General features: G+C 38.7%; 4 protein-coding genes across 7 annotated transcripts; all 4 read right to left on the bottom strand.

Annotated features, from left to right (window-relative positions):
* Positions 1–13: 13 nt before the first annotated feature.
* dlgap5 (discs, large (Drosophila) homolog-associated protein 5) lies at positions 14–8157 on the bottom strand. Of its 3 annotated transcripts, none has more exons than XM_058620771.1 (19): positions 8016–8157; positions 6632–6862; positions 6343–6530; positions 6139–6213; positions 6000–6039; positions 5181–5261; positions 4936–5013; positions 4637–4711; positions 4479–4516; positions 4209–4390; positions 3915–4082; positions 3753–3841; positions 3509–3669; positions 3311–3412; positions 2489–2750; positions 1483–2078; positions 1125–1269; positions 428–471; positions 14–315 (listed from the first exon to the last, which is right to left on the bottom strand). In XM_058620771.1, the coding sequence occupies exons 2-19, from the start codon at positions 6852–6854 to the stop codon at positions 208–210; spliced, it is 2655 nt and encodes an 884-aa protein (XP_058476754.1). In that variant the 5' UTR covers positions 6855–6862; positions 8016–8157; the 3' UTR covers positions 14–207. The 3 variants fall into 3 exon arrangements, with proteins under 3 accessions (XP_058476754.1, XP_058476755.1, XP_058476756.1); XM_058620772.1 differs by having other exon boundaries at positions 6148–6213; XM_058620773.1 differs by lacking the exon at positions 428–471.
* A 1317-nt stretch (positions 8158–9474) lies between these two features.
* On the bottom strand, positions 9475–17690 carry ccz1 (CCZ1 homolog, vacuolar protein trafficking and biogenesis associated). The gene is made up of 17 exons (XM_058620195.1): positions 17528–17690; positions 16246–16321; positions 16074–16170; positions 15897–15994; positions 15664–15757; positions 15455–15535; positions 15320–15367; positions 14842–14925; positions 14295–14470; positions 13322–13403; positions 13090–13151; positions 11991–12102; positions 11746–11779; positions 11385–11502; positions 10637–10795; positions 9994–10121; positions 9475–9896 (listed from the first exon to the last, which is right to left on the bottom strand). Exons 2-17 carry the CDS (start codon positions 16257–16259, stop codon positions 9841–9843), a joined length of 1443 nt encoding a protein of 480 aa, XP_058476178.1. The 5' UTR covers positions 16260–16321; positions 17528–17690; the 3' UTR covers positions 9475–9840.
* An 827-nt stretch (positions 17691–18517) lies between these two features.
* Positions 18518–22705, bottom strand: pvalb9 (parvalbumin 9). 2 transcript variants are annotated; one of them, XM_058621232.1, is made up of 5 exons: positions 22431–22705; positions 21058–21128; positions 19669–19801; positions 19415–19524; positions 18518–18763 (listed from the first exon to the last, which is right to left on the bottom strand). In XM_058621232.1, the coding sequence occupies exons 2-5, from the start codon at positions 21116–21118 to the stop codon at positions 18738–18740; spliced, it is 330 nt and encodes a 109-aa protein (XP_058477215.1). In that variant the 5' UTR covers positions 21119–21128; positions 22431–22705; the 3' UTR covers positions 18518–18737. The 2 variants fall into 2 exon arrangements, with proteins under 2 accessions (XP_058477215.1, XP_058477216.1); XM_058621233.1 differs by having other exon boundaries at positions 21058–21125.
* A 2103-nt stretch (positions 22706–24808) lies between these two features.
* Positions 24809–27701, bottom strand: LOC131448813 (parvalbumin beta-2-like). Its single transcript, XM_058621592.1, has 5 exons — positions 27595–27701; positions 27144–27210; positions 26614–26746; positions 25668–25777; positions 24809–25304 (listed from the first exon to the last, which is right to left on the bottom strand). The coding sequence occupies exons 2-5, from the start codon at positions 27202–27204 to the stop codon at positions 25279–25281; spliced, it is 330 nt and encodes a 109-aa protein (XP_058477575.1). The 5' UTR covers positions 27205–27210; positions 27595–27701; the 3' UTR covers positions 24809–25278.

Here is a 27701-nt window from a genome sequence, read left to right as displayed (position 1 = left end):
GAGTGGTGAGATATTTTTCCTTGTATTAACTCAAATCTTTAATTAAATCACGTTGTATAAGACAAAACTATTTTCCATTCCCCTAAAAATACAAGTTCAAAATCTGACACTTTTTTTCACTCTCTCTAAAAGAACAGTGGTACAAAACGTGTTATAATAAAACATATATATATATAAAATACAAGGAGAAAGGTGTTTGTTTACATATTAAGTGGGAGGAGTGAAGACCATGAGGTCATTTGGACAAACGGACTGACGTATTCTGTCCTTCAGGTCCGGGGTGAAGAGAAGCAGGTCACACTCGGCTGTCCGGATCTTAAAAAAAATAAGATAAAGACGGGAATAATGATTAGTGAAGAGAAAGACCTAAAAGTACAAGTTAAGATAATTGTTGTTCTTTATAAAGTGAAAAAATAAAGCAGTAAACCTGTGGTGAGTGAAGCGTTAAGACTGAAGACACCGCTGGCAGTGCTGTGACAGTGAGACAATAAACCATACAAGCGTGACACGAGTAGTTAGATAGTTGAACATCAGCCGGAATGAAAATGAAACCTCAAGTGTCGTCACAGCGCTTTCTAATTAAAGATGCAGTAGGCAAGTTTGAGACTCAAGCTCAAAACCTTTGAGTTTTCTTAATTCTTTCCTTCCACAAAAATCTAATTCAGTACACGTTGATTTAGGGTTGGGGTGAATATAATACGGCGACAGCACCTATATCTTCATATTGTTTTGGTTAATAATTAACCCTGTATTTAACATTTATTTGTTAGTGGAGGAGTTATTTGGTCCATTAAATGTCAAACAAAATTGTTGTAATTAAATGTCTTGTTTTATCAGTAAAAAGAGCAAAGAAACTGTAACGCATTTAAAGAGCTGAAAAACCTGATCATTTCAGTTAATCATATAAGAAAAATGCACACAAGCAACAAATCGATAATCAAAATAGTTGATTCATATAGTAATCCATGTGTAGATGCTAAAATAAACAAATGGACAAGACTTTGTTATTTTTGGATCCCAACCCCGAAAAACACCTACTGCAGCTTTAATTGATTTAAAGTAACAGCCCACGTGAACCCCAGAGTGTTGTGCTTCCACAGTGACATAAACAGATCGACACAGACCTGTGGGACTCTCCATGTCGATGTCCACTGCCACGGGTGACGATAACAAAGACGTCGTCTCCATGGCGACTGTCTCCCGCGGCGGTGACAGGCTGCACCTCTGCGACGGCTGGAAGTAACGCTCAAAGTCCAACCCGGGGATTTCCTGAAGTTACACGATAGGTTTTTAATGTCAAGTTCAAAACATTAACATCCGGTTCAGTGTGTAACAAGTAGTGACATCTAGTGGTGAGACTGCAGATTGTTTACATTTGGATTTAAACTGTTTCTTTGACCAGTGGGGAATTATTGGTTATATTTTAAGTTTCTGTTAAACACTGGACCTTCGAGTCTAATGAAGTCTGAAAGTGAGTTTTACCTCAATAGCTGAGTTTTCTGGTGTTTGACACCTCGAGGGCGTGGCCTCAGTGAGGCTCTGCTCAGCAGGAGCAGCAGGAGGAGACGAGGAGGTGGTGGGAGGCTCACTGGGACTCACACAGGGCGACAGTGTGAAACTCATTGAGGGCGATTTGCACGGGGAGAGGGACAGTCTCCGAGAGCCGGGCAGGACAAGGTCGGCCTCCTCATCTGGTTGGTCTTCATCCTCCACAACACAGATGGATGGAATTGAATGAACGGGTTTGTCTGTGCTTGGTTCAGGAGCAGAGGCCGGGCTTGTTTCCGTCTGTGGTTCTGGACTTCCGTCTTCTGAGGTCACTTCTTTGACGGGTGAGAAACACAGAGAGACATTTACAGCGGGCTCTCTCTCCTGCCGAGACTCTGGAGCGTCATCGAGGGTGAGGCGCAGGGCGGCGGGAGTGAGGGCGGAGCGAGCGGGAGAGGGAGCGCTCTGGACCGGGGTCTGTGCCAGAGCCAGGGACCGCCGCGTCATCCTCCTCGGTGTGAGATAGTTGGACGTGGGGGACGCCGGAGGCGGCGCGGCAACACTCAGACGACTGGACCTCCTCACTGAACCTACGGAGACAACAATACAGAAGACAAACTTAGTGCTCAGCTAGTCAGAGTCCAGATTTTCACAAAATAATTATGAATAAACTCACAATATGAGCACACACTGTTAACTGACTCAGCAGAATACTTCCAGATGTCACTTTTGTGTCTCGACAGGACAGTTCAGCTTGTGTCCACGATAGTCGCAGTAAAAGGACATCACATCTCTGTTGTCAAAGAGGACATAGATGCAGGCCAGGCTAGGCTTCAAACTTACCCTCTAAATACAAAGGGATATTTGAATTTTGGGCTCAGTCGTACACATAGTACTTGTATTTATCAGAGATATTTACTTGAGATACGTTCCAACTTCCGAGGATGTGGAACTTTTGTTTCCAGTCCTATGTTTCCATATTGTCCTGCATGTTTCGTACCTGATCCTTTGGCTGGACTCTCCACCTGGAAGAAGCCTCCGTCGAAAACCACGGTGTCCGTGTTTGGAGCGTCTGCCTGAGGCTGTGGATCCTGAGCGTCCAGGGTGGGAACATCCTCACTTCTACATACGACATCTTCTGCAGCTCTCTCTGCCTCGGCCGCCTGATGTCGGGCTTTCATCGCTGCTTTGGCCGCAGCCAGGCGAGACTTGGCTCCTCCCGCTTTGGTAGCTGCTGGCTTTGCAGGAGCAGTTACTGTCTTCTGATGGGAAAAATACAACCACTGATGAACACGTGCTCAATATTTACTGTATAAAAGGCATTAAAAAAAAAAGGAGAAAATGTAGCTGTGAAATGGGTCATTTCTGGAATATTGTTATTTATTATAGTGTAGGAAGTGTTATGTTATGCACTTGAATATATAGATGTATTTATTTAATGAATGAATGAATAGAAAGCAGTTTAACATATTCTACTAATACTTAATTTCTAAATCACTTTACTGTGCTCAACAGTCAAATCAAATTCACATAAACAAAATGTAGCCCCAAGACATTATTTGGGCTTTTATATGTAAATTACATGATTAAAAGAACTACAGATACATGACAATGCAACTCAATAAAAAACATCACAGTGCACATAAACTATACACAAATAAGTTGACCTAAAATTCGTACAGCTCCCATTTATTTTGAGCCAACTTTTAACCTTCAGAGTAAAAGATTTTATAGAAACTTAATCAAGTATACTAAAACAAAATGTTGCCACGACGGTGTCAGTAAAATAAATTTACGGTTATTTTATTTATTTATTTTTTACCTTCACTACTTTCCTCTGTCGTGGTGGAGGCTTGTGTTCCTCCACCCAGCCTCGACCCTCTGCCTCTCTGAGAGCCTCAAACTTCTTCTTGACATCCTCTACCTGAAAAGAGTTTTTTTTTTATTATTAAATAAAACATCTGCGTACATTTCTTTAGTTATTTCTTTAGCGACTGAAACACTGTGCACTGTTCCTCACCTGGTAATAAACCATGTCCCAGAATCCCTGCAGGTCAGTGCAGGTGGTGATCTTCTCCCCACGGCCGAGCTCGCAGTCGTCCACCAGACCACTGAACTGGTGGAAACGCTCTTTCATCAACAGCCTGGCTTGACCGACAGCGGTGCGCATGCGGTCCCTCACTGTCTCACACAAAGGGAGACACTGAATTTAAGTCATTCTGTCTGGAAAAGCTGCATTTTATACTCCGCTGTAAATCACTCACTCTCTTCTGGAATGGACTCATCCTCCACTTTAGACTCCCACTGGACGCACAGAGTCGAAAGATGGTCTGTCTCATTCACAATCTCTGATCTAAAAAGAGAAATGGTGAATTTAGCAAACATAAACCACATCAGACATTAAGGAAGTTACAAAAAAAGCGCACCTGAAGTACAGTACGTCATGCTTTGGTTCCGCGGGGCTGCCTGGAGTTTGACGAGCCACAGTGAGAGATGGAGGAGGTGGAGAGCGGCGGGGAGACTTGGCTGGAGAAGGTTCACTTAGTTCAGTCAGAGGCTCAATGTTGAACAAAGGAACTGGTGGAAGACTGAAGCTGGAGAACACAGAATATAGATTATAATCTTTCTTTAAGATCTTGCACCAAGTTTGTTTTTTTTGAAACCACAAATTTATGTTATGTAAACAAAAAATAATAATAATAAAAAAAGAGCAGACATACGTTGGAGTGAGGAAGGCGTCTGCCGAGCGAGGAGTGAGAGGATCAAACTTGAAGTCCGACAGACCAACGGGAGCCTGGAAGACAAAATTCTGTGGAGCAAATGAAGACGCCTCCACAGCAGGGATGGAGTCAGCTGACTCGTGGTCCACCACCATGTCTTCCACCTCCTTTTGCTCTGGCTCCTTCACAAGACAGAAACATCAATAATACGTGATCAACCCGGACATGACGAGTGAAAATAAAATGAAGAAATGAAAAAGAAGTGCGTACCGTGGGGACAGGAGGCTCAGCTGTGATGTCCACAGTCGCTGCAACATTAAAAAACACAAACAATTTCTTTAATGGCTCATTTTCACACTAGAAAAGTAAGATGAAACAGTTTTAAGAAGACCAGCAGCTTTAAAATGTAGTGTATTTAAAAAAAATACCATTGCAGTTACTCTCTTTGACAGTAGGGGGCGCCACAGGGTTGGCAATGCCTCTACTTCTTGTGCTCCTGACATCTGAAGAGGTTTAGGAGAAATATTTAGTGGTTTTCATCTTTTTGCTGTAAAAGTAAGGCATTTTAAAATCATGATTTTTTTCCCCCTCCTAAAACAATAACTCTACCACCAAAACATACAAGTGTTGCTTCAGTAGTCGTGGCATCGTAATGAACACCAGTACAACAGCAGCATAAAAGAGAATAAAAAGCCAGGTTAAACTGTGGCCTTGGCTCAGATTGTACCTGCAGCTTTGTGCTTGGGTTTGTCTTTCACGGCGGGCGCTGCTGTAACAGGAGGCCTGTTGGCGACGACGGGCTCCACTACAGAGAGACACAGAGAGACACAGAGAGACACAGAGAGACACAGAGAGACACAGAGCGAGATGCCAGTGAGGAAACACAAGAGGGTCAAAACCAACATGATAGCGGTCTCGTCTGAAAGCTCCAGTGAGTGCACGTGCACAGATTTATTTTTCCTCATTAGTTACCGGCGCAGACTTTGGTCGGAGCTGGTGTCAGTTTCACTGGAGCGACGCGGGTCCTGGTTGATCTTTCCACGGCGGGTGGAGCTGAAAGGAGGAGCAAGAGCACAGCTGTGAAATTACCACTCAGTAGAGTTCAAACAGTAAGTTTTTGTTTTTTTTCTGATTTTGATTTTGGACAACTTTCCTCCATCTGATGAAACTTACTTTTATACCAACCAATGATTCACAAAACTGCATCACCACAATAAAAATAAAATGAACAACACTTCTTCTGGACTGTCTCCACAATCTGCGGTTTTAAATAAAATAGTATTAAACTAAGGATTAAGCACCATGAAAAAGGTCATTAAAAAACTAAACTTTACAGATAAACTTTTGGTAGAAAAACATTTCCATTGGCTAATTGTTATAAAACAGCAAATATCAGCCTGATTCATGGGTCTGTGTCAATTTTCGTAAATTACAAGTATTACTGTATTAATCTGTGCAATAATCCCGTATCAAAACGTGTATGTTGTATACACAAAGTAAATAAATGTTTCTCTAATATTCTTATTTTCACTATTTATTTGACAGCTTACCTCATTCTACCTGCACATGAATTTCCCTTATGTGAGATCATTTAAGGTTAATCTAACCTTTAATGCCCCTAACTATTAATATTTGAATGTCAGTTATATTATTTTTCATGCCTTATACTACCGTTTACTTTTTAAAAAGTAAATGGTGCAAATGAGTCATTGTGGAAATCTGCCTCAGGCACTCAGGCATTTATTCAAAAAGGATCTTTTTGAATGAATAAGATTTTTGCATTTGCTTTACCTTTCTTTGCCAGAGCATTGTGGTCGCGTGTCTTCAGAGGCTGTAGAGAATTTGGGGGGAAAAATTAGGCATTAAAGTGGGGGAAAATATTTTTCATTTTGTGAAAAACACGTTCAAGGTTAAGGAGTGAATGAAGCACCTGCTGCACTTGCTGCTGCTGTTTCATTGAGCGAGTCACTCTGGTGCTCTGGGATAAAGTCGTGTTCATTTTTGTCTGAAAGACAAGTCATTCATCATCGTACCGACACCAACTCATTTACTCACAACCAATAAAAAGAGCAAAGTTAAGGAATAATTTACATTCACATATAGCTAAAATGTCCACTGTCGAGCCTTCACTCACCTCCTTGGATCTTTTTGTGGCAGCAGGGACCACAGGCAGAGCGGGGACAATAAAGGCGTCCTTAGGATGATACAAGCCGGTCTTAAAAACGCCTTTGTGCTCCTTGTCTCGCTTTTCTTTCTCCTTCTCAAGAGCTTTACGCTCCTTCCAGCGCTCCAGTTGTTTCAACCTTTCTTCTACAGCTGTACCTGAACCACAAAAAAATAGTCAGGGCAGCCTGGTGACCACAGAAGTCTTGACACTGTGTCCTACTAAAGCACAGGGAATACATTTGAGGCCAGGTTTTTACTTTTAGCAGGCTGTGCATTGTTCTGCGTCTTCTCCCTAATGGTGGACAAGTTGGCCATCGCGATGGAGGCGTCCATCTCTGGGAGTTTGTCCAGCTGTCTGCGCGTGTTCACGACCCGGTCACGATTCTCCTTCTGGGACTGAGACCTTCTGCGGGACATCTTTACCCTCAGCATGGACACACTGGTGTCCCGCTGGCGCAGGTGAGCAAATCGAGTGTCCATTTTTTTTTCTGGAATAATGACAAAGGGGATGCATGTATAAAATGTCAAACTAAATGTTCAGCGTTACCTAGATGTAAAATTATGATTTTCTCAAATGTCTTGTTATGTCAAACAAAAAAAAATCAGTTTTAATGATTTATTTGTTTTATGGACCAAAGAAACCAGAACATATTCAGATTTAAGATACTGAAAAATTAAACCGCTTGTTATGTAAAAGCAACATATGAGCAACTAGGGATTCATTCTTGAAAGCCTAGATTATTCACTTACATTGCTCAAATTATTCAAATTCTTCTTCCTTTGCTCTCTATTGCTATAGTGTATGTTCTGATTGCACACTTAAAATTGTATTTTTGTACAGCTGTGTAAATGTTTTACCGTATTTATTTATTTTACTTCACTATACATTTACACACTATACAATGTTGTTTTAATTGTCTGCTATAGCACAATCAATCCAAAACTAAAAAAATATCTTTTGGATATTACAAAAAGGTGTTTCAAACATTAAAAAAGTGGAACACATGTTTAAATTGAATAGTTTAAGTACATTTGATTAAACTCTTTAGTTTCAGGGCAAATATAAATGTGATCATAGGTGTTAATCCAAACTTTTAGGATTGAATTCAACACAACGTAAATCAGTGCAACAGTGTATATAAACAAATATATTGTCAGGTATAGTAGGAGAAATAATATTGAAAATTTACAAAATAAGTTGATTATAATAAACCAGTAAAGCCTGGATCATTCCAAACAACACTTAACCATCTGCTTGCTAAATATCCACCCAATTTAAAAACAAAAAGGGGAAAATACGACTGTGTCAATGAAAATAGTAAAATAAACCGCAAAAGCAAGAAGAAGAATTGTGACATTTAGCTAACGAGACATGCCAACAACGCACCAACACAAACAACATTTAATTCGCTTAATGAAGTGGAACAAAAGTTAAGCTAAGATTAGTTTAAGTTGAGCTAAAATGATTCTAATAAATCACGACACACACACACTTCTAAGGTCCATGAAAAGCATTTTAAGGCGTTAGCTCCCAGAGTTAGCAACACGAAGTCACGTAGCCACGAAATAATGTAACTGATTAGCAACTAAATGCGTAACAAACTGCAATTCCCACAGTTTGCTATGACATTAATGTCTTACCTTATCTTGTTTTTGTTTTTTTTAATCAGCACCAGTACAAAAACCCACTTTTGAGACGTTATTGTGGAAAAAACTAAAAACTAAACACAACGGAAAGACTCCATCTAGACGAAAACACATCAACAATAATGGCGGGCGACTTGTTTTAAAATACATCTACGGTGACGCTGATTGGCTGCTGGTCAGATTCAAACGTGAGCTCTGATTGGTTATTTTCATTTTCTTCTTCTTTGGCTCATCTTAATCGCTACCTAAGATGTATCGCCACCTACTGCTCTGGAGTATAACATGATAAAAGTCAGCGCGTGACAGCGGGTTTTTTTGTAAATCAGCAAGTTTAAAAAAAAAAAAAAAAAAAAGTTAAAGTAAACAAAACTGCGCACAATGTCACATTTAACACGTCCAACCAACAACTTTAAATGATTTTCCGACAGACTGAGTACGTTCGGTGCACTACTGCCACACACTGGTGTGGAGGCGGTACTTTTTTACTACAAATACAGGAAAAGACTGAAAATCCAAAATATAAAAACATATTCTGGTTTGTTTAACACAATTTTTTGTTAACTGCATAATTATGTGAGTGCTCCATCTATATGCTCCATCTATATAGGTATACATATATATATATATATACATATATATATTTATATACATACATATATACAGTATATATGTCTTTAATATTCATTTATAATGAAGAAAATACATTGATAAAAATCTTGTTAACAGTTTTAGAAATTATTAGTGTCACCTTTTCTTTTATTTCCTTTTGTTTTAACAAAGCTGTGCTTTTTAAATTCTTAGTTTTTAAACACACTATATTTTACTTTTTGGGGCAAAAGAGAGAACTGTCCAGATTCAAATCAGCCGTCTTTGGCCTGCGACACAGGAGGTAAATTTTACTCTTGTATTTTTTTAATTTATTTATTTACCTGTTATTGATTACCAATCATTAAAAGTGAATCACAAGCTTAGGGATTCACTGGCAGTGATACAATTGGGCTTCTAAAATGCTAATTATTAGTAATTAATTGACTTTTCTTGCTCTTTATTAGTTAATTGTAAAATGACTTCTTGTCTGAAACCATTTTACATGAAAGATTATGTAAATTCCCAGCATCAGATAAGCCACACTTGATTGATCCTTGACATAAAATGGTAAAGTTGACGTCTCCGTCAGTGTCCATTTTAGTTTTTGTGACATGAACATTTGTTGAGGGGTTGCAACAAAATACATGTTAACGATTTTTTTATTATATGGAGCAAAGACACCTGAAAATATTCACATTTAAGGCGCTGAAACTTTGAAGAAAACTTGTTTTCTTAAAAAACAAACCTCAAACCAATGATCAAAATAGATAATAATACATGAAATACTTGTCCTTCAGATTTATGATACAAACAATCATGAATTATGAATTAGAGACAGTAGAAATCAAAGACACACTGGGTAAAATTCATTCTTATAATTTATTTAAAGTTAGTTGTTTATTTCTTTTTTACAAACATAATACTTAAGATATAATGACATCTTGAAAACCACTGCCGTGCCGATGACCAAGAATAGAGAAAACTTTAAAAAAAAATGTCAGTTTTTTTAAATTAGCGTGATCATTAAAAAAAATGCATGAATACATTTTTTTTATTAGAAAGAAAGAAATCCAAATAAACATGTATGTACAACAAAAAAAACATAATTACATTATAATTACAAAATGATATTTTGTAGATCAAATTAAAAAAACATCATAATGCTTTTTCTTTTCTTTTTTTATTGCATTACGCTGATGATATCACTGAAAGTGGAAAAGTCTCTGCTTCTTCAGTCCAGGAAAAAAATGTTGTTGAACTGCGTTGCACAAAGCTTCTTAACCTCCTCTGTTTAAAAAAAACAAAACAAAGAGACAAAGATAAAAGAGGATGAAGTGCGGATTAAATACAGAGGCAGATTTTGTCAGATTTAGAGGAAACGCACCATTGACTTCGATCAGATTGGCGTTCTTCTGATTCAGGATCACATACAGTTCTCTCTGGTCAGACTTCTTGCCAACGACCCAGTAATCTGTCATCGCTTTGACAATAATCTCTTCATCTTCATCAACCCTGGGAAAAGGAAAATAATACATTTAGAGCTGGTATTTAAGTGTATATACAATATTGTTTTTCATAATCTATAAATCTGTTGAGTATTTTCTCAATTAATTAGCAAAACAGAGCAAAAAAAAACAAAACTGTGAAAATATTCACATTTATGAATAGATAGAGATATAGATAGAGAGATATAGATATAGGTATAGATAGATATAGAGACATAGGGAGATATAGATAAAGGTATAGATAGGGATGGGTTCAAAGTGATAAGATGTGATGACATGCAGCTCCTACACCATCTGCACATCAACAGGAACTCATGTTGACATTAGTTTCAATGTAAATGTCAGTGTTACATGACATGATCAGATTGTCATGACTGCTTTAAAACAAAGAGCCAAAGATAAGATAACAAGCCTCACTCAGCACTGACGTGAAGTGAAACAACACTGATCTATAACACCACACTAACTCAAATATCAAAAAAAAACAAAACAAAGATGACGCTGAACTCCTCTCCGCTGTACCTGGCAAAGTCACAATTGATGTCTCCCAGGATCTTCATGAGGTCTGGATGGACGGAGGTGAGACAGACGCTGGCCGTCTTCCTCATGTGGATGGTGCTCTTCTCCGCCAGGTTCATGTGGTTGAAGTAGATGAACTTAAACTGAGGCTCCTTCTCTGGCCTGAAGGGAACACACACCACAAGATGAATGAACCACAGTGAGCTGAGACAGAACAATCATTATTATGGGAAATAATCGATGAATCTGTCATTCTCTTGATTAATCGAGGACTTGTTTGGTGCAGAAAATGTTGGTCAGTGATGACCAAACCTGTAAATTATGTCCACAAACCAAAATGTATTCATTTTAAAGGATTTATTTGTTCTTTGTTTGTTATGGAGCAAAGAAACCAGAAAATATATTCACATTTAAGAAGCTGAAAAATCATAGAATCTTGTTTTAATTCTTTAAAAAAAACACTCAAACCCTTTAATCTTGAAGATTCTTTTTTTTGTAAATAATTGATTAATCGAATGTTTCGGCCTTATATCCAAAATTTTCATAAAGGTATAAAGCTTGTCATTTATGATAATATTTGTTGTCTTCTATGTGCTTCATTTGATTAGATTTTTTGGCCAATTTATATCTTAATGACTCTCAATTAGAGCACCACCTATGGGTGGGACAGGAAAAGGAAAAAAACACTCTAAAAGCACTAATAATTGTCTATGAAATTAAAAATAGACTATTCCCACGTTTTGAAACTGACCCAGATATCCTGCGGTTAACGGTGAACTGTTCACATATGTCAGACGCCAGCAGCGTGAGCTGAGGTCCCACCAAACCGTCCAGCTGCTCACAGAAGTCTCTCGTCATCTCCACAGACGCTGAAAAGACAAGAAACAAGAATATGATAATAATAAGAATAAATATCACAGCAAATGTTTATGATTTAGCTTTATATGCGCAGCAAAATGGACAAATATGACGTTTAAAATACTGAATATCTAAAGAAATCATCGACAAATGAATTACTTGTGAAAATAATCATTCAGCCCCCAATAATAATTACAATGAATAAAAACAATAAAAGTGACTTCATGATAAAAGCAGGTGGGGAAGTCACTCACCACTGATCATAAAACAAGCGGCGGCGCTCATCGCCTGGAAAAGAGCAGATCAGCGCAGGTTAAAGGTCACACTTCAAAGTGATGATAAACATACGTGGGAGATTTTCATCATTTTAAAACTCAGCTGTTTAATCCCCAAAATAAATCCATATCCTTCAATAAAGCAGTAAAACACCTCCCCCCTGTTTTAATACATTATGAGTGAGTGAAGGGATTCATTCTCATTCACTTTCACTCGTTCATACCTTATAAACTATCAGATGCAGCTCCTCGTAGCCGTCTTGTGTGCTGACAAAGATTTTGGGAAATCTGAATTTGGCCTCAGGATCTTTGAGGTTGTTCGGTCCCGTCAAAAACCTGGAAAAAACAGGTATGGAGTGCGGAGGAAATATTCAATAATTATGATCATAATAATGATCATAATTTAAATGATGACATGACCGGAGGAAGCGGCCACAGTGTGGTGATTAAAAACTTCAGTTTATCCACTTGAGAGCAGAAAATGTGAATCTTTCAAAAGGATAAAAAATTGTGATTTAAAATAAAATTTCTTAACATTAGTTGGATCGGTTTCCAGGCATTTGTTGTGGCCCTGAAGGGATGACTCTCAATGACGTCTAGTTCAACCATGGAAATTACAATTTTTACTCAAAAACAAGACGAACAGGGTGAATATTATACCCATAAAGCATCAGTATGTAATTATTGTCACGTTAAGTATGTCAATGTTTGCACTTTAGGTGTCTTAAAGGAGCTTTTTGGGCAAAAAGGAAATGAGGATATTTGTAAAAAAACAAAACAAACTCAATTTCAATGAATTTGATAACTTTTTAGTATATTTACTCGTTAATTAACTGAATTGAAATTAAATGTCAGGGAAATAGTGCAAACAATGCAAACAGGGCTTTTTTTAAGTCCTGAGCCACACAGAGCAGATACTTCTTCATCATCATCATCAGCAGCAGCAGCAGCAGCAGCAAACTTTGACATGTTACATATTGACACTCAAACTCTTGAGCTCCTGTGTTAGCCAAGGGAGTAACCTCCACATCACACTTGATTGGCTACATACAAAAGTCCTTGAACACACGCCTTATGTAAATGTTTGAGCACATATCAAGAGCATGTTACTTAACTGTGCACTGCCACAAGCAGTAGTTAATAGTATTTTTAAGCAGGAAAACAAATCGATTAAAGTCTTAAATTGAGTTTGGTAGAGAGCAGTGGTCAGAAACAGTCTAAAATGCAACTTTCAGTGGTTGATCTTCTACTAAAATCAAGGATTCTATTTTTATTTTTGATACTATCCTGTGGAGAGCAAGATATACTGATACTGTGACTTACCTTCCATAGTGCAACAAATTCCCAGCAACCTCTGGTCTCAGAGGAGAGTCCCTGCCGGCCAACTATCAGGGGACAAACGCAACGAGAAAGACAGAAGGTTTCGAGTGAGAACGTGGGACACTGCACTAGAAATGACACTCTTATTCAAGACAAGCAAAGTAGAGCCATAAGAATTGTATATAAAACCTTCTGTATGTTTGACGTAGAAAACGACAGTAAGTTATCTGCTCACCTCAGGTTCAGAATGTCTGGGGAACAGTGAAGTGGTCAGGTACTTGTACAGGATACGCATGTCCTCTTGTTCCAGTCCACTCCTGCGGGCAAAAACCAAAGTAAAACATTAATGTGTGAGTGAGTATTTCTGTATCATTATGATCTGTGAGCTCCTGGATGTTCAACCAAGTGTCGCTGGACGCTAATTAAAGGTGAACAGTGCTCGTAAACATGCTTCAGTGAATACTCCAGAGCAGAGTGTGAAAGCACACGATGCAGCCACTTAAAATGGACAGTAATTAGTTTGAAATGAAACATCACACAGCTCTCATTCATTACGTAATCCCTGTGTGTGTGTGTGTGTTCACTGGGCTGTTAAAATGACATGTCAATGAGAGGATTACACGTGATGTATGAAGCCACCCGTTTATACAGTAGCATGACACTGCAGCTATCATTTCACTGTGTATTTGATTCAGATTAAAGTTTCTTATTAAGTTTCAGAATGAACTGATGCACAAATGTGTGATCCAATCTGATCATATGTCTTGAGACCCCGTATCGTTGGTTTGATTTTTGTGTGTAATCACGATTAAGCACACTGGTTAACTGGGCCTGCGCATGCTGAAGTGAACAGGAAGCTCTTCTCTCCTCTGCTGTTGTTTCTACTTAGTCTCAGTAAGAACTGATGATGGCTAGAAACAGCCAACCCGGAAGTAAAATGTGGACACCTGTGTCATTGTTTCCAAAGTTCTATGTTTTTGCCTTTCTGGACAAGAACACAGACGTGCAATTTTCAAAACAAGCCAGCAATGTCTTCAAACTCCTGTTATTTTTGGACTCTAAATAACCTGGGTAATGTGGACGGCTGAAAACAAAGTAGAACAGATGTAGCCTGACACTGTAGTAGCCATTAAATCTTACAAATAGTGGTTGTTGGCGAAATGGACACACAGTTGAGAGAGAAATGCTCAATAATTAATCAATCGTACCAGATAAGCTGGTCGTTGTAGAGGAAGGCCGTGTATTTGATCAGGCTGAGACTCTCCTCCACTCTGTTGACAAAGGATTGGATCTTCAGGTAGGTCATCTTATCCAGTGGGAAGAAGCTGATGCCCCCAAATACATCCAGCAGGTCGCAGGACTGCAAGTGGAGAGTCTGCAGATACTGGAAACCACAACACACACACACAAAGACAGGAGCGAGGGATTAGTTTACTGAGTGCCTCCTTACACAGCAATAAGGAAAGTGGAATGAGAAACTCTGTGATTGATGCCCCTGCACAGACGCTCGCCTCACTCACTCACTCAGTCGGGTGACATTCAGTCCCCGCAGCCTCTCTCTTTCTCACTGTCTTTGAGTTACATGGCGGTGAGGGAAGCCTGTGTTCACTTAAGAAGGGCATTCCCTCATCTGAAATTAATTTCTTGACAGCTGTAGTGTGCTGTTCCAGCAAAGTGACATGAAATGAAGAAGGCTAATGTGGAAAAAATCAGGCATGACTGCAGATGATTCTTTTCCCAACTGTTTTTTTTTACCCTGTAAAAGAACTTTTCCAGCTTCTGAATGAGCAGCTCCACTCCGCCGGCTTCCATTGCTCTGCCAAACGTGCCATTGAAGAGCTACGACAAAAATCATGTTAAAAAGGGATTATTATCAGAAACACTATATGGTTTGTAAAAAGGGTGACTTTCAGGTTCAAACAGCTTCAAGGTCAAATACAAGCACTTTTCAAGCACTTTCAAGGTCTCTTCAGCTTATTTTATTCTTCCATCTAATGAGCAAACTATTAAATCAGATGGCTACTTGTTGCTAAGGGAATACAGTAATTTATTCAGGTATTTTTAAGTGCTTTATTCAAAATCCAAGCACTTTTCAAACTGGTAAACCACAACATTAAAATTAAAACACATTCAAGCACCCCTACAAACATTGATCTATTCAAAACACCTCCTCACTTCATTTACATTTAAAAACATAGCAGCTGATAGCATTTTATAACACACAGGAACTGACCTTGTACATACTGTAGCATTGTCTTACAACTGCACCGTAAACAGTGTCCTACAGAGAGAAAGAGGACATGGTAAACAATCTCATCAGCAGAAAAAAAGAAGGCATTTTGAAGCATGACTTTGAAGCAGTACTCACAAGTACTTCCTCCTCCTGATATTCTACTGTGGGGGGTTTACCGTCTTTGTTTGGTTTCTCTATCATTGGGTTCCGAACCACCTTCCGAACAAATAAAGAAGCAGCAGCAGAATTAATTGAGATTTTTCCACAGGTTCTTGCTATTGTTAGTTGCAGCACTTTAACTGCATGTGGTTGTGCTGAAAAATCAGAATACACTGTTCAGATACCATGACTATCCAGAAATTGTCCTCGGGCTCAAAGAAAAACTGACGGTTCTTCTGTGTGTGCAAGGATTCTGCCGGTTTGGTCGGACAGAATGTTCTGGAAGAAAAAAGGCAAAGAGACAAACATTCAAATTTAGCTACATGAACAATATTTACACCACTTTTGAGCTCAAGGTAATTAACAGTATGATTACCTTGTTAATTAGCAGGGAATACAGCAGTACTGAGAACTTTACCTGGTAAACTGTACAATGGCTTCACAGAGGCCGACATTTCGGATCTTCTCGTTCTTCTCAACATCACTGGGGTGGTAGAATAAAATCTTCTTCTCCTCCTAAAACATAATGAGAGCCTTTGCATGAGCAACACACAACACCCTTATATAATAATTTGGCTTTGATGGTCAGGCTCACCTCTCCTTCTCGCGGTCCAAATGTAGGATTGTAGATGAAAAAATTAAGCAGACATGGCGTGTAATGTTTCTCTTGCATTCCTGAAGCCATTCTGGGACTGAATCAGACACAAAGAGAGATATGATGATGATGATGAAGATATTCAATCTCCTTGATGTTTGCTCGTCTTTACCTTATCATCAGCATTAGTGTAACGTGTGTCTGGATTTCCTTTGGTCCAAGGACAGTTTGGTTAGCATGCCGTGTTCCTGCACAAATAAGACGATAAGAAAAATCACATCGAGAAGTGACAAATCTGAAATACTGACTTGCAACGGATGAGTCAGCTAGTGTTGTAGTCAAGGCCACATGAGAAAACACAAAGACCAAGATCAATGCAGGAAATATCCACTGTTTACACGATATCATGAACTTGTCAGGGAGAAACATACAGAGTTCAGGAGTCATTGATTCTGTACATGTACTCCTTCATATATGGTACAAACATTGCTCATACAATTAAAAGGAATAAAACCTTTTTCTACCATCTGTTGTTCTGCATTTTACATTAGAATTAACAAAATAAGAACATCTGAACAAAAAGGATATGTTGTCACACTGCGATCTACTACTCAGTAACGTTATTGTATGTATTTGAATAAATTTTCAAATGTCTTGCTTTGCCTACAAACCAAAGTTATTCAGTTTTAATGATTTATTTATTACATGGAGCAAAAACAGCCAGAAAATGTTCACATTTCAATTAATTAATCATTTCATCAATTAATCTGTGATGAAAATATTTGACGATTACTTTAGTAATCAATTAATAATGGAGTCATTACTTCAACCCTAGTTAATACAATCATGGGGTTTGTACTTATGCCAAAAAAAAAACACTACACTTTTAACACTGAGCAAAATCAGCTATGGACTTTTTACAGGAGGCAGATTTATTCTCAATAAGATAATTTGCTCTCTCTCATCATCATCATCATCATCCTCCTCCTCCTCCTCCTGTTCCTCACATATATTTCACACACTGATAAAGTTAAATTAGATTGAGATGGAGCAAGAGATTAGATGACCCTAATTATTATTTATTTGTAATTAGTTTAATTTTCTACACATCTGGTCAAACTTCCTCAGCTCCTCTCTGATCACATACCCTGGTATATGTGAGTTAATATACCAGAGGAAGCTCAAGTACCACTGGTAGTACACGTACTCCAGTTTGAGAACCATGGCTTTACAGCTTTAAAAAACAATTGACCTCCTTATATATTTAGCTAGTGAAGTCTCTGTGAGGCGGACTCGTGTAAAACCAGCTGTTCAATGTATAATCATTTAAATAAACACGGCTCTGCGCGTTCACGAGTGCAAATACTAGTCATTCACGGTGTCAACAAGCAGCTAACAGGCTAACTAGCTATACGATACAGAGGAAGAAAAACACCACGCTATCACGCACTCACCTGCCAGGAAACTCCGCTAACACGTCACGGGGCTTGTCGTGGCAAAATGCGTAAATAAGAATAAAAAATAACGAAGAAATGCGATAAATGAGAAGAGACGCCGCATACTTTACATCCTTAACTTCCTGATTTAGACAGCGCGGTGTAACAAGTACAAGTGCTCGGGTGAAACTAGTCCCCGAACTGACAAAAGGTTCCTAGTCCCTTTAAAACAGTTTTACCCTCAGGGGTCAGGGGTTTGGTCAGCAAGGGGTCGCTCAAGTTTTTTTTTAGAAAAACACATCGAAATAATAATATTTATGATGATTTTTCACTCAATATTAAAATAAACGTGTTTGTATTGATATGGATTGAATCTAATAATAAAACACAAACATTCTGAAATGTATTTTGCCTAAAAAGAAGAATCTTTTTTTAAAAATCGTAAGATATTACAGCATACTTTAATCTTTAAATTACCAGTGACACGCTAAAACAATGGTTTACAGGAAAACCAGTAGTATATAAGTAAAAGTTACTATCACAGATGGTGTGTGTGCAGATATAAGACATTCTGAGGTATAAATTATAAAGAAGGATTGTGACAAGTACAACTTGTCACAATCCTGTCACAACTTTCTTAAATTTTGCCTAGTTTCGTCTAGTTTTTGGCCAGTTTTTCCAAATATTCCTCCTTGAAATTGACAGTCCAAGTCTTTTATCTTATCTCATCTTAAATATTCAAGTTAAATTTGCTCATCCCATTTGCACATTATTTTTCGAAAACAAGAACATTTTAATTTAAATCATTATTTGCCTTATTTCTACTTGGGCTGTTTATTTAGAATTTTGTACGAGAATTCATGTCATAGTAAAATCTAAATGTCACATGTCACACAAATGTCAACTTCATGTAAAAATACTACATGTACCACAGAAACATTAGCTCTATTTTCAGGTATGACTCAAATATTACATCACAAATAAAGAGATATGCAGAAAAAGACCACGTATATTTCCATGTGTTTATTCATCTCATTCATTGTCAGAGGTGGGAAGTGCACAGACAAGAAAACACAGACCAACACTTTGGAAAAAAACAGGTTAAAAGTCTGTTGTCTTTGAATTTACACACAGAATTGAGTAGAAATTGCCTCCAGGGAATCAGAATCAGGGACTCCAGAGACAAGGAAGCGACTGAAGACCTGGAGACAGGAATCGCTGGAAAAACTCAGGACAGGACCATAGCCTGGAATTCTAAGGGGACAAAAGAAGCCAAAATGAAGACGCACAGTGAAAAGTGGAAAATAAAGAGACACAGACTAATATAATCTCTTTGAAATCCTTCATCTGTTTATGTGGGACAGTTAAGATCAGAATCACTGGTGACTGGATGAAGGGTTAATCTGGGACACACAAATATGACTTCTATTATCAAAGAACAAAAAAATACTTTCAATACCACAATATCATTTAAAGCAGTGTCGCCCAAAGACCGGGTCGAGGTCCACACAGGGGTCGCAGAAGATATTTTTTGGGTCCCCCCCAAAAGATTTTCCCAAACTTTGACCTAAGGTTTATGTCTATATGTTTTAAACAACCTGCACAAATTAAGTTTTTATTCATTTACTTCAAGAAAAAAAGAGTCCTGGCATTTAGTTGAAGACAAAGTGGTTTTGGGATTTAAAGTTCTTTCTATACCAAAACAAATAGTTTGAAGATGTTTGACAAAACAAACAACTTTATTTGCACAGTTTGAATTTAGACGTCCGACTGAATAAATAAATGACAACGGCAACAGATCATTTTCCTCAGTGAACTAAAAGTTCCCTAAACTGCAATAAGCTACTGAGATTTAATCCAACCGCGGATATTATTTCTGCGAAATAAGAGAAATCAGATACTGACCCTCTGCTCCAATTTTGCCATCACTGTTATCATCAGCTGCTGAGACGAGTTTCTTAGTTTCTGCCTCGGTCAGTGTCCGAGCCCCGGGGACAAACCGCTGCAGGAAGTACCTACACACACACACACACACACACACACACGCACACACACACACAATGCCATTTTGCAGAAACAAGGAATATTCCTTTAGGTTAAGTACAATAAATATGGCTTGCAAAAAGCTTCTTGGTGAAAAGTGGGTCACGTTCACACACTTGAGCTCAGACTCCTCGATGTAGCCACTGTTGTCCACGTCAAGGATCTGGAAGACATCTTTGATCTCCTGGGCCGTCTTTGAGGAGAGTCCACACAGCTGGAAGAACTTCTTGTGGCAGAACGAGTCTGGAGCTGGAAACGCAGAATGAAACAAGTCAGAGAGAGCGCCCACCTCCGCCAAGGCATATGATGCGTTCCATTTTGTAGTGAGATCTCAAAATTTCCAATCATGGAGGTCATGTTCCTCACACCGATTTCCAACTCAAGAACTCTGAGGAACATCTGTTAATAGAACTTCTGTCGTACACTTAAGAACCATAAACATTGCTATTGACTAGCATTATTAGCAACGGCTAGTCTGAGCTATGTTTGGCTCCATGTGGCGATGATGTCACTCCCTGTTCCCAGTTCCGTAAAAAGAATGCTGCGTTAAACACTTTGTCACCTAGTCATCATTCTGATCCTTTCATTGAAGTTGTTCAATGGACTGACCCATGTCACATTAAGATTGCGGCCAAATCTGTAATCTGGATGAAATTTAGTCCGACAGTAGACATACACACACCAAATTTCGTTCAAATCCGAGATTATCAGTGGGTAGATTCTTGGGTGATCACATACGTTACTTAACAAAGGACAAATTTACAGGATTATGATTCGGTTTATGGAGATGGTAAGTGATGGCAGGGTGAAATTTTGTATGTTGGTAGAGTGTCTGATTCTACATACAAACACCAAATTTAATTTAAATCTGATGAGTTTTGAAAATTGTATAATTTTTTGTGATGTCATCAGTGGGTAGTTTCTTACCAAAATTGTAACGGGAACAAACTTGGGTGATCACCTACCAATCACAATCACCTAAAATCACACTGACTTGTCAAAAACTGAATACAGGAAGTTGCTAAAAGTAGGACAAATTTACAGGATTAGGGTTAGGATAATGGAGATGGTAGGTGACAATGGGTTGAAATTTAGTATGTTGGTAGAGTGTCTGATTCTACATACAAATACCAAATTTCATTAAAATTTGATGAGTTTTGACAGATATATGATATTTTATGTTACACACGTGGGTGATCACCTACCAATCACAAAACAATCTAATTGGTCCTTCAAAATCTAACAGGGAGACAGTTAAGTTGACGTGTGAGGCTCCACTCACTCATGGAGATTAAATTCTCCCGTGGCTGACGTCCAGGTAGGAGATTTCCCAACTCATTTTCTAAAACAAAAAAAATCCTCCTCTAAGGACACCAGACACATGCCTCCAATATATAAAAAAACAACAAGATTAAGAACAATCCTTTTTAAAATCAGATTTCATCACCAAGAGATTATGTCCCACATTTTAGGAGCTACACAGAGGTCAGTGAACACAGTCGTACCTTGACATTCCTTTATGGCATTTTCAATGTCCTCAGCTGAGAGGATGGAGGTGAGCGACATGTTGGTGCTGCTGGGGATACAAAAAAGAATTATTATTAACACACACACACACTTTCTTTCTCTCTTTTGTCCACGTTCACTGGTAAATAAACTGGCTATTTCAGGACAAAATAAAATAAAGATGCATGTAAACGTGTTTCTGTACAGTAATAATTAACTATGTCAGGATTCATTCTTGATTCCTTGTGGTCACGATCAGATTTCCCCCGGTGGCATGGATTAATGACATGGCCTTTGCAGTTTAATTGGCTAAATAGGGTTAACTGTGTGAGTTAACCGGATTACACGGTTAATTGAGCGTGGAGAGGAGAATGGGGGGGGTGGATTATTTTAAAATTTAAAATAATCCACCTCATTGAGAAACAACAACCCCTATACAGTGACATTATTTTTTATTATAACCAAGCTGCAGCTCATACACTCAACACTTGGCTGTTATTTTAATGTTTACACAATGCACTGTTTGCACTATTATACACATACTGTATATGACTGTAAATATTGTATGTTATACAATATTTACAGTCATATATTATCTTTTCCTATATTTTCTTTTCTAGTCCTGGCTTATTTTACCATATCTTATTTTATTTCACTTTTCTTTGCACTTCTTTTATTACTATCTTTTTTGGACACAAAGTGTGTAAAAAACTAAGTAAAACAAAAGCATAATTTCTTACATACTTTTCACTCAATAAACTTAGACATTGTTTGAGCAAAAACAATAAAATAAAAAATAAATTCCCGAAAGCCTGGTAGTTTTTTTTATATATACATTCTAAAAATGTAAAGATTAGATTAGATTAGATTTGGGGAAATTCATACGTTGTAGCAGTTAAAGGACAGAGAATAGATATACAACACAATCGAAAATATAGAAATAGAACAAAACAAGAATAAATTAGAACAAAAACTGTAGAGCAAAGTATAAAATAACAAAAGTAGAAAGACTAAGAATAATAAACCAACAGAAATTTCCATTTACATTAAAAATATTACACCGGAATGAATTAAGTTCATTCAAACTAAAGTAAAGATATAACTGTGAACAATTAAAGTAATATTTTTAAACTTAAACAGTGAACATTTTGATAATTAGTTCCCTAAACCTAAAAGCCAAATAATACATTTTTAAATCTGGTTAAATCTGCTCAATTAGTTGTTGATAATATGGACGACTTTGGCGGTAAAAATAAGGCTAAACATGTATAAAACATAATTAAATCCATGCAACAGTGAATAAAGGCTTCATGTCTGATTCCACAGGGAGAAGAACATCTGTCCAACACCTGGGAGCAGCTGTGGGACTCACCACTGATGTTGTCTCCTCTCAGTTCAAGTTCAAGTCCAGAGCAGCGGCAGCAGCAGGTGAAGATGACGACGATGATGATGACGATAAGACTCAGCTGCTCAGTCTTTTATGCTCAGGTCTGGACGCGTTGACAGACGAGCGAGGATCGAGTTTTCCTGCAGTCTGTCTCCTCCTTCTCAGGTTGCGTCTCACCTGTTCACCTGTTCACCTGCCCAATTAACCTACACTGTGTAAATCCACTGCTGCTGCTGCTGCTGCTGCTGCTGCTGCTGCCTCGTCTCCTGTGCTCAGTGTTGTAATAAATGTGTATGGTGGATGATATCCAATCATCTGCTCCACCTCGCACTCCCTCCTCCCCTGCAGGTGCTTGTGAGAACTCATGACAGCTCAAATTTAATCACCCACCCTCTCTCTCTCTCTGTTTCTCTTTGGTTTTGTTGAGTAATCTCCTAACTTCAGATTACCACAGCAAACAGCAGGTCATATAGAGAGGTGGGTCAAAATATGGATTAGGATTTGTTTGTTGTTTATATTCCTGCCACCTAAGATTCTTTTTGAATGGCAAATTCATTCTCGGGGGATCATGAATATCTGCAGTAAAATGTGGTTCATTCATTGTTGTTTTTTAAATAATTAAACAAGCTGTTGGTTTTTTCCAGCTTCATATTTTTGGTTTCTTCGCTCCAAGTCACAAAGAAATCATAAAAAACAACAACCTGAAAAGTGAACAATAGAACGTCGTTATTTTTGACATTTTCTGGACCAAACGACTCGTTTAGAAAACCAAGAAAATTTAGAGCAGATCGGCAAATGTATGAAGAAATTACAGGGAACTTCCTGTTTCATGGTAAATGGTCGAAATTAGCCGAAAATTGTGGAGAAAAGCTACGTTAAGAAACGCTCCATCCACGTTCAATACATAGACTTTATGACCTTTGACCTTTGTCCTCAATGTTGTGAATAAACAATCGTACACTTTTAACTTTTAACGTTTTGGTTTTTCTTCAGTTAGACAGATTTCACGATGTCTCGCAATATATTATGTATGGTGATATTCCTGGTATCGTGGACCATGTATTGCATATAAATAATCTTGAAGACTGAGGTGAACATAAACATAACTGGGGCTAGTACCACCAGAGGAAGCCCACATACCACTGGTGGTTCACGCACCGCAGTTTGAGAACCATGGCCTTAAGAGACATTTCCACACATTATAAGTGCAGCCGTTCCACGTGGAACGGTTGCAGATACTGGCGGCGTGTGTGAGGTGAGGACGACGTTGAAGTTTCACTCGGTCGCCGTGACAACCGTCCAATCAGGACAGCCACCTGACACAGCAGCAGCGTGCGTCTCTGGTGAATCCAGTCAGCACTAATGACATTAAGGGTCGATTTTTGTAACAAGAACCAAGGGAATAAATGTCATTATCCTCCAGCGTCACTGCTCTCATTTCAATACAAACACAAAACTACATTTCAAAGAGACCTCTGCAAAAATGATTTTCCATTAAAATTGACATTTTATGTCATTTTATTAACATTCACCTATAAGATCTAAGTAGAAATAATATCATTTTAGAGGATTTAATTGTAGGAAATGAGAATTAAATCCACTAAAAGCAGCATACAGGATGTCCATCCTTCCTCGACTATGACAGCTGTATGGCGCCACCTTGTGGCTGTTACCCTTCACTGTAGATGACAGAGAACAGCTGGATGAACACAAACCAACTGTTAACACCACTTTTAGTCAATATTTATGATGGATTTTATTCTCATATTTAAATTCTGGTCCCTAATTCTAGTTATAGTCGTTTTTATCTCAATGATTTAACATATTATATAAATCTTTTTAAACAGCAAAGTCATTAATCTGGTCAACGTCTTTAGTATAGTATTTCAGTATGAAACTACAGAACATGGATCTTTAAAATGATGATTTAGACAACTTCACTTGGTTAAAAGCTGATTTATTTTCCCAAGATTTGGCTTCTTTACTGTTAAAAACCACCACTATAAATGTTTTTAATTCTAGTTTTAGTCATTCTTATCTCAATGATTTGACATATTTAAGAAATCTAGACATCTTCAGATATCTAAATATTATTATCTTAAATGATTTGGTTTTATTTCGGAGTTTAAGATTTGCTCATTTGGTGCACATGTGCACATGGTTTTAAAAACTAAAGTAACTGAACTGGTTTACTTGTATAATCCAAGTTATACTCAGACGAAATGACCGATATAATGCATAGATCTTTCAAAAATGATCATTTAGACAACTTCACTTGGATAAAAAGATTTGGCTTCTTTACTGTTAAAAAACCCCAAAAAACAGCGTAAATGTCTTTTCTGTGAAAAAACCCAACACCAGACTTGTGTTATTGAAAAAGAACCTTTATTGTTTTCTCATCATCCGTCCGTTTCCCATAAAAGTGCATCATCACCGATCTCACAGTAAGCAAATCTCACATAATTAAAACGATGACAGTAGTGAGTGAGAGAGAGAGATATAGAGAGAGAGAGAAAAAAAAAAGAGAGAGAGAGAGACACAACGTCAACCATGCTATACACTTAGTCTGGTACATTCATCGTGGACAGCCAAGGGGTGAGCACAGACAGAGAGAGAGAGAGGGGGGGGAGGGAGGGGAGGGAGGTGGGGGAGGAGAAGGGGGGAGAGTCAGGGTGTCTATGTTCATCGGGGGAGGTGAAGCGTCAATTGTATAAAAGTAGTGTGGAGAGTTTAGAGAGAGAGAGAGTAGGTGGGAAGAAGAGATTAGAAGAGTACGTCTTGGCTCATGTTGTTGTTCCGTTAGAGTAGTGAAGTAAGATGTTGGTCAGTTCATTCAGTGCTTGATCAGGGCGGTGAACTCTGCACGACGAGGAGACGAGGAGACAAGGAGACAAGGAGACAAGGAGACAAGGAGTTAGATCAACAGCCACTCCCTCATGTAAGTTCTGCCAAGGAACTGATTTTAAACTATCACTGATAGTAAATAAGGATCAATGGTTTAGGCCCGAAAACACACTTTCTAAACCCAGTGGCTCACGATGAACCATCCAGACCACTAAGGTCATCTGGGTCTGCTTTGTACCCTGAACCAGGACAAAGCAGCCAAATATTTGGAAATATCAACTCAAAGCAGAATAAAAACCTGCACTTTTTTTCACTTAAGGTGATGAATGCTGTTTTTTTCCGGTTGAATGAGGGGACACAAAAAAAACAACAACTCACCATCGATTCCGATCTTGCCATCACCATCGCTGTCACCGGCTGTGAGGAAAGCCTTGGTCTCAGCATCGTTCAGAACTCTGGCACTGGCGCAAAAGTTCTGCAGGAACAGTCTGGAGAGGAAGAGCGAGGGAGAGAGAAGATTTAGGCCGATGAATATCGTCTGCTGTGGAAGTGCAGCAACATGCCACACAACACTTTTTTAAATGTGAAATAAGTTAGAATGAGAAACACGGGTCTGTAAAAACTGATTTGTGTGCTTTGAGTGAGGTTTAACTAAAGAGTTTGACCTCCAAATAAAAGTAGAAGATGACTGAGCAACACCCTAAAGGTACCCGAGGTTCATCATGCTTTGAGATCGCGTTTCAACTTTCATCATTACTTACAATCTTTTCATTGGTATTCAACTCCCCAGTACTTTTTCTTGGCTCAGGTGTGTTTATATAGTTGGGTGAGGGTATAAGACGCTCTATATTGCACACTCTCGGAGCCTAACATAGTAATATAGACAAAAAGCAGCTTAAATACTCTGGCTTTATCACTTAGATAACCTTAGTTTGTTAACGAAAGCAATTAAATAGGTGTTTCAATTCTCTTGTGACACCTATACCAGGATAGCTAAAATGGTCAAGTGAAGTTATGCCTCCGGAAAATAGACAGAAGATTTTAAATAGCGCAAAGAAGTCTGGTGAGGAAGTAGCTGGACTTCAAGTAAGAGTAGCATGTCGTCTGCATATCATGAAAGCTCATGTTTGAGTCCTCACTCTCAAATCCAATATATGCGTATATACAAATAAAATATTAGAACAAGGGAAGAGAGAGCAGAGAGAGAAGTGATGCCCGGCAGTCCCCGGCACACTCAGATTCACTGATATCATTCTGAATCCCCAGTGAGGGACGAAGTTAATCCCAGTGTGAAGAGAGAGAGAAATAGATAAAGGATGCCTACTTGAGCTCCTCCTCCTCAATGAAGCCACTCTGGTCCTGGTCAATGATGCCGAAAGCCTCACTGATGTCTTTGTCAGACTTGCCAGACAGGCCGATCTTGGAAAAGAAGGCTGTGTGTGTGAAGGAGCCTTCAGCTGAGAGGAGACAGAGAGCATGTCACACACACACATACACACATACACAAAGAGAAATGTCTTCCTGTCTTTTCAAATGTATGTTTCTAAAGGGACAGCTCACTCTTTGTTTGTCTCTTAAGTCTCTTAAGTGACTTCTGAATCACATTCTGTGTCTGTGACCTTGCTGCGGTGAAGATGCAGGAGGAGACACCTTCTCACCGGCTGTGATACACTACACTCTTAATGTGGTGACACTGCATCAACACCTTCATCCTGCAGCAGCACATTTAGCCAGAGAGCCTCTGGAGTGGAGGAGACACCTAAAGTCCTCGTCTTTCTCAGCAGATGGTCTTGTACACACACACAGCTAAGATCTCTTGAGTGAAAACAGCAGCAGTTGTGTAGTTTTGTTTACCTTTGCAAGCATCAAGGGCTGCAGTGATGTTAGCCTCACCCAGAAGTTTTACCATTGCCATTTTTGCCTGAGGGAGGAGAGCAGAGGACAAGTCGTCAGATCATCATTTCACGTGCAGCAAATCTTTTTAACTTTGCATAACAACCAAACACTACAAAGCTACATGAACACTGAGTTTCACAGATCCTCTTTGATTTGAGTATTCCAAAGGATCAGAAAAGGTAGTCCAATTTTTTTTTTTCCTCCAAGGCTAAAAGATCAAAAAATCCTTTGCAGCTCTTGTCGGTTGACAAAGAGATCATTTTTTTCCCCCATTTAGTTCCTCGGTCGGATCCCGAAATTAAACTCTGATGTTCAGAATCTGGCCCTTTCCTCCATCTGTGTCCCACTGCATGAAGTTAAAGCCCCAAGACACTCGTCTAAAGGTCTGCGGCTCTCCAGTCACACTCACCTTTTTGGGGGTGATCTCTAGGACTAGAGAGAGACGATTTGTTCAAATGGATTTACTCACTGCAGTGAACCTCCTCGGTCACACTGCCCAGCTTATATACCTCCACC

This window comes from Solea solea, chromosome 21 (genome assembly GCF_958295425.1).
Source record: "Solea solea chromosome 21, fSolSol10.1, whole genome shotgun sequence".
Taxonomy (NCBI): Eukaryota; Metazoa; Chordata; class Actinopteri; order Pleuronectiformes; family Soleidae; genus Solea; species Solea solea.
The sequence above is the reverse complement of the archived record's forward strand: the minus strand, read 5'-3'. Positions and strand labels throughout refer to the sequence as shown.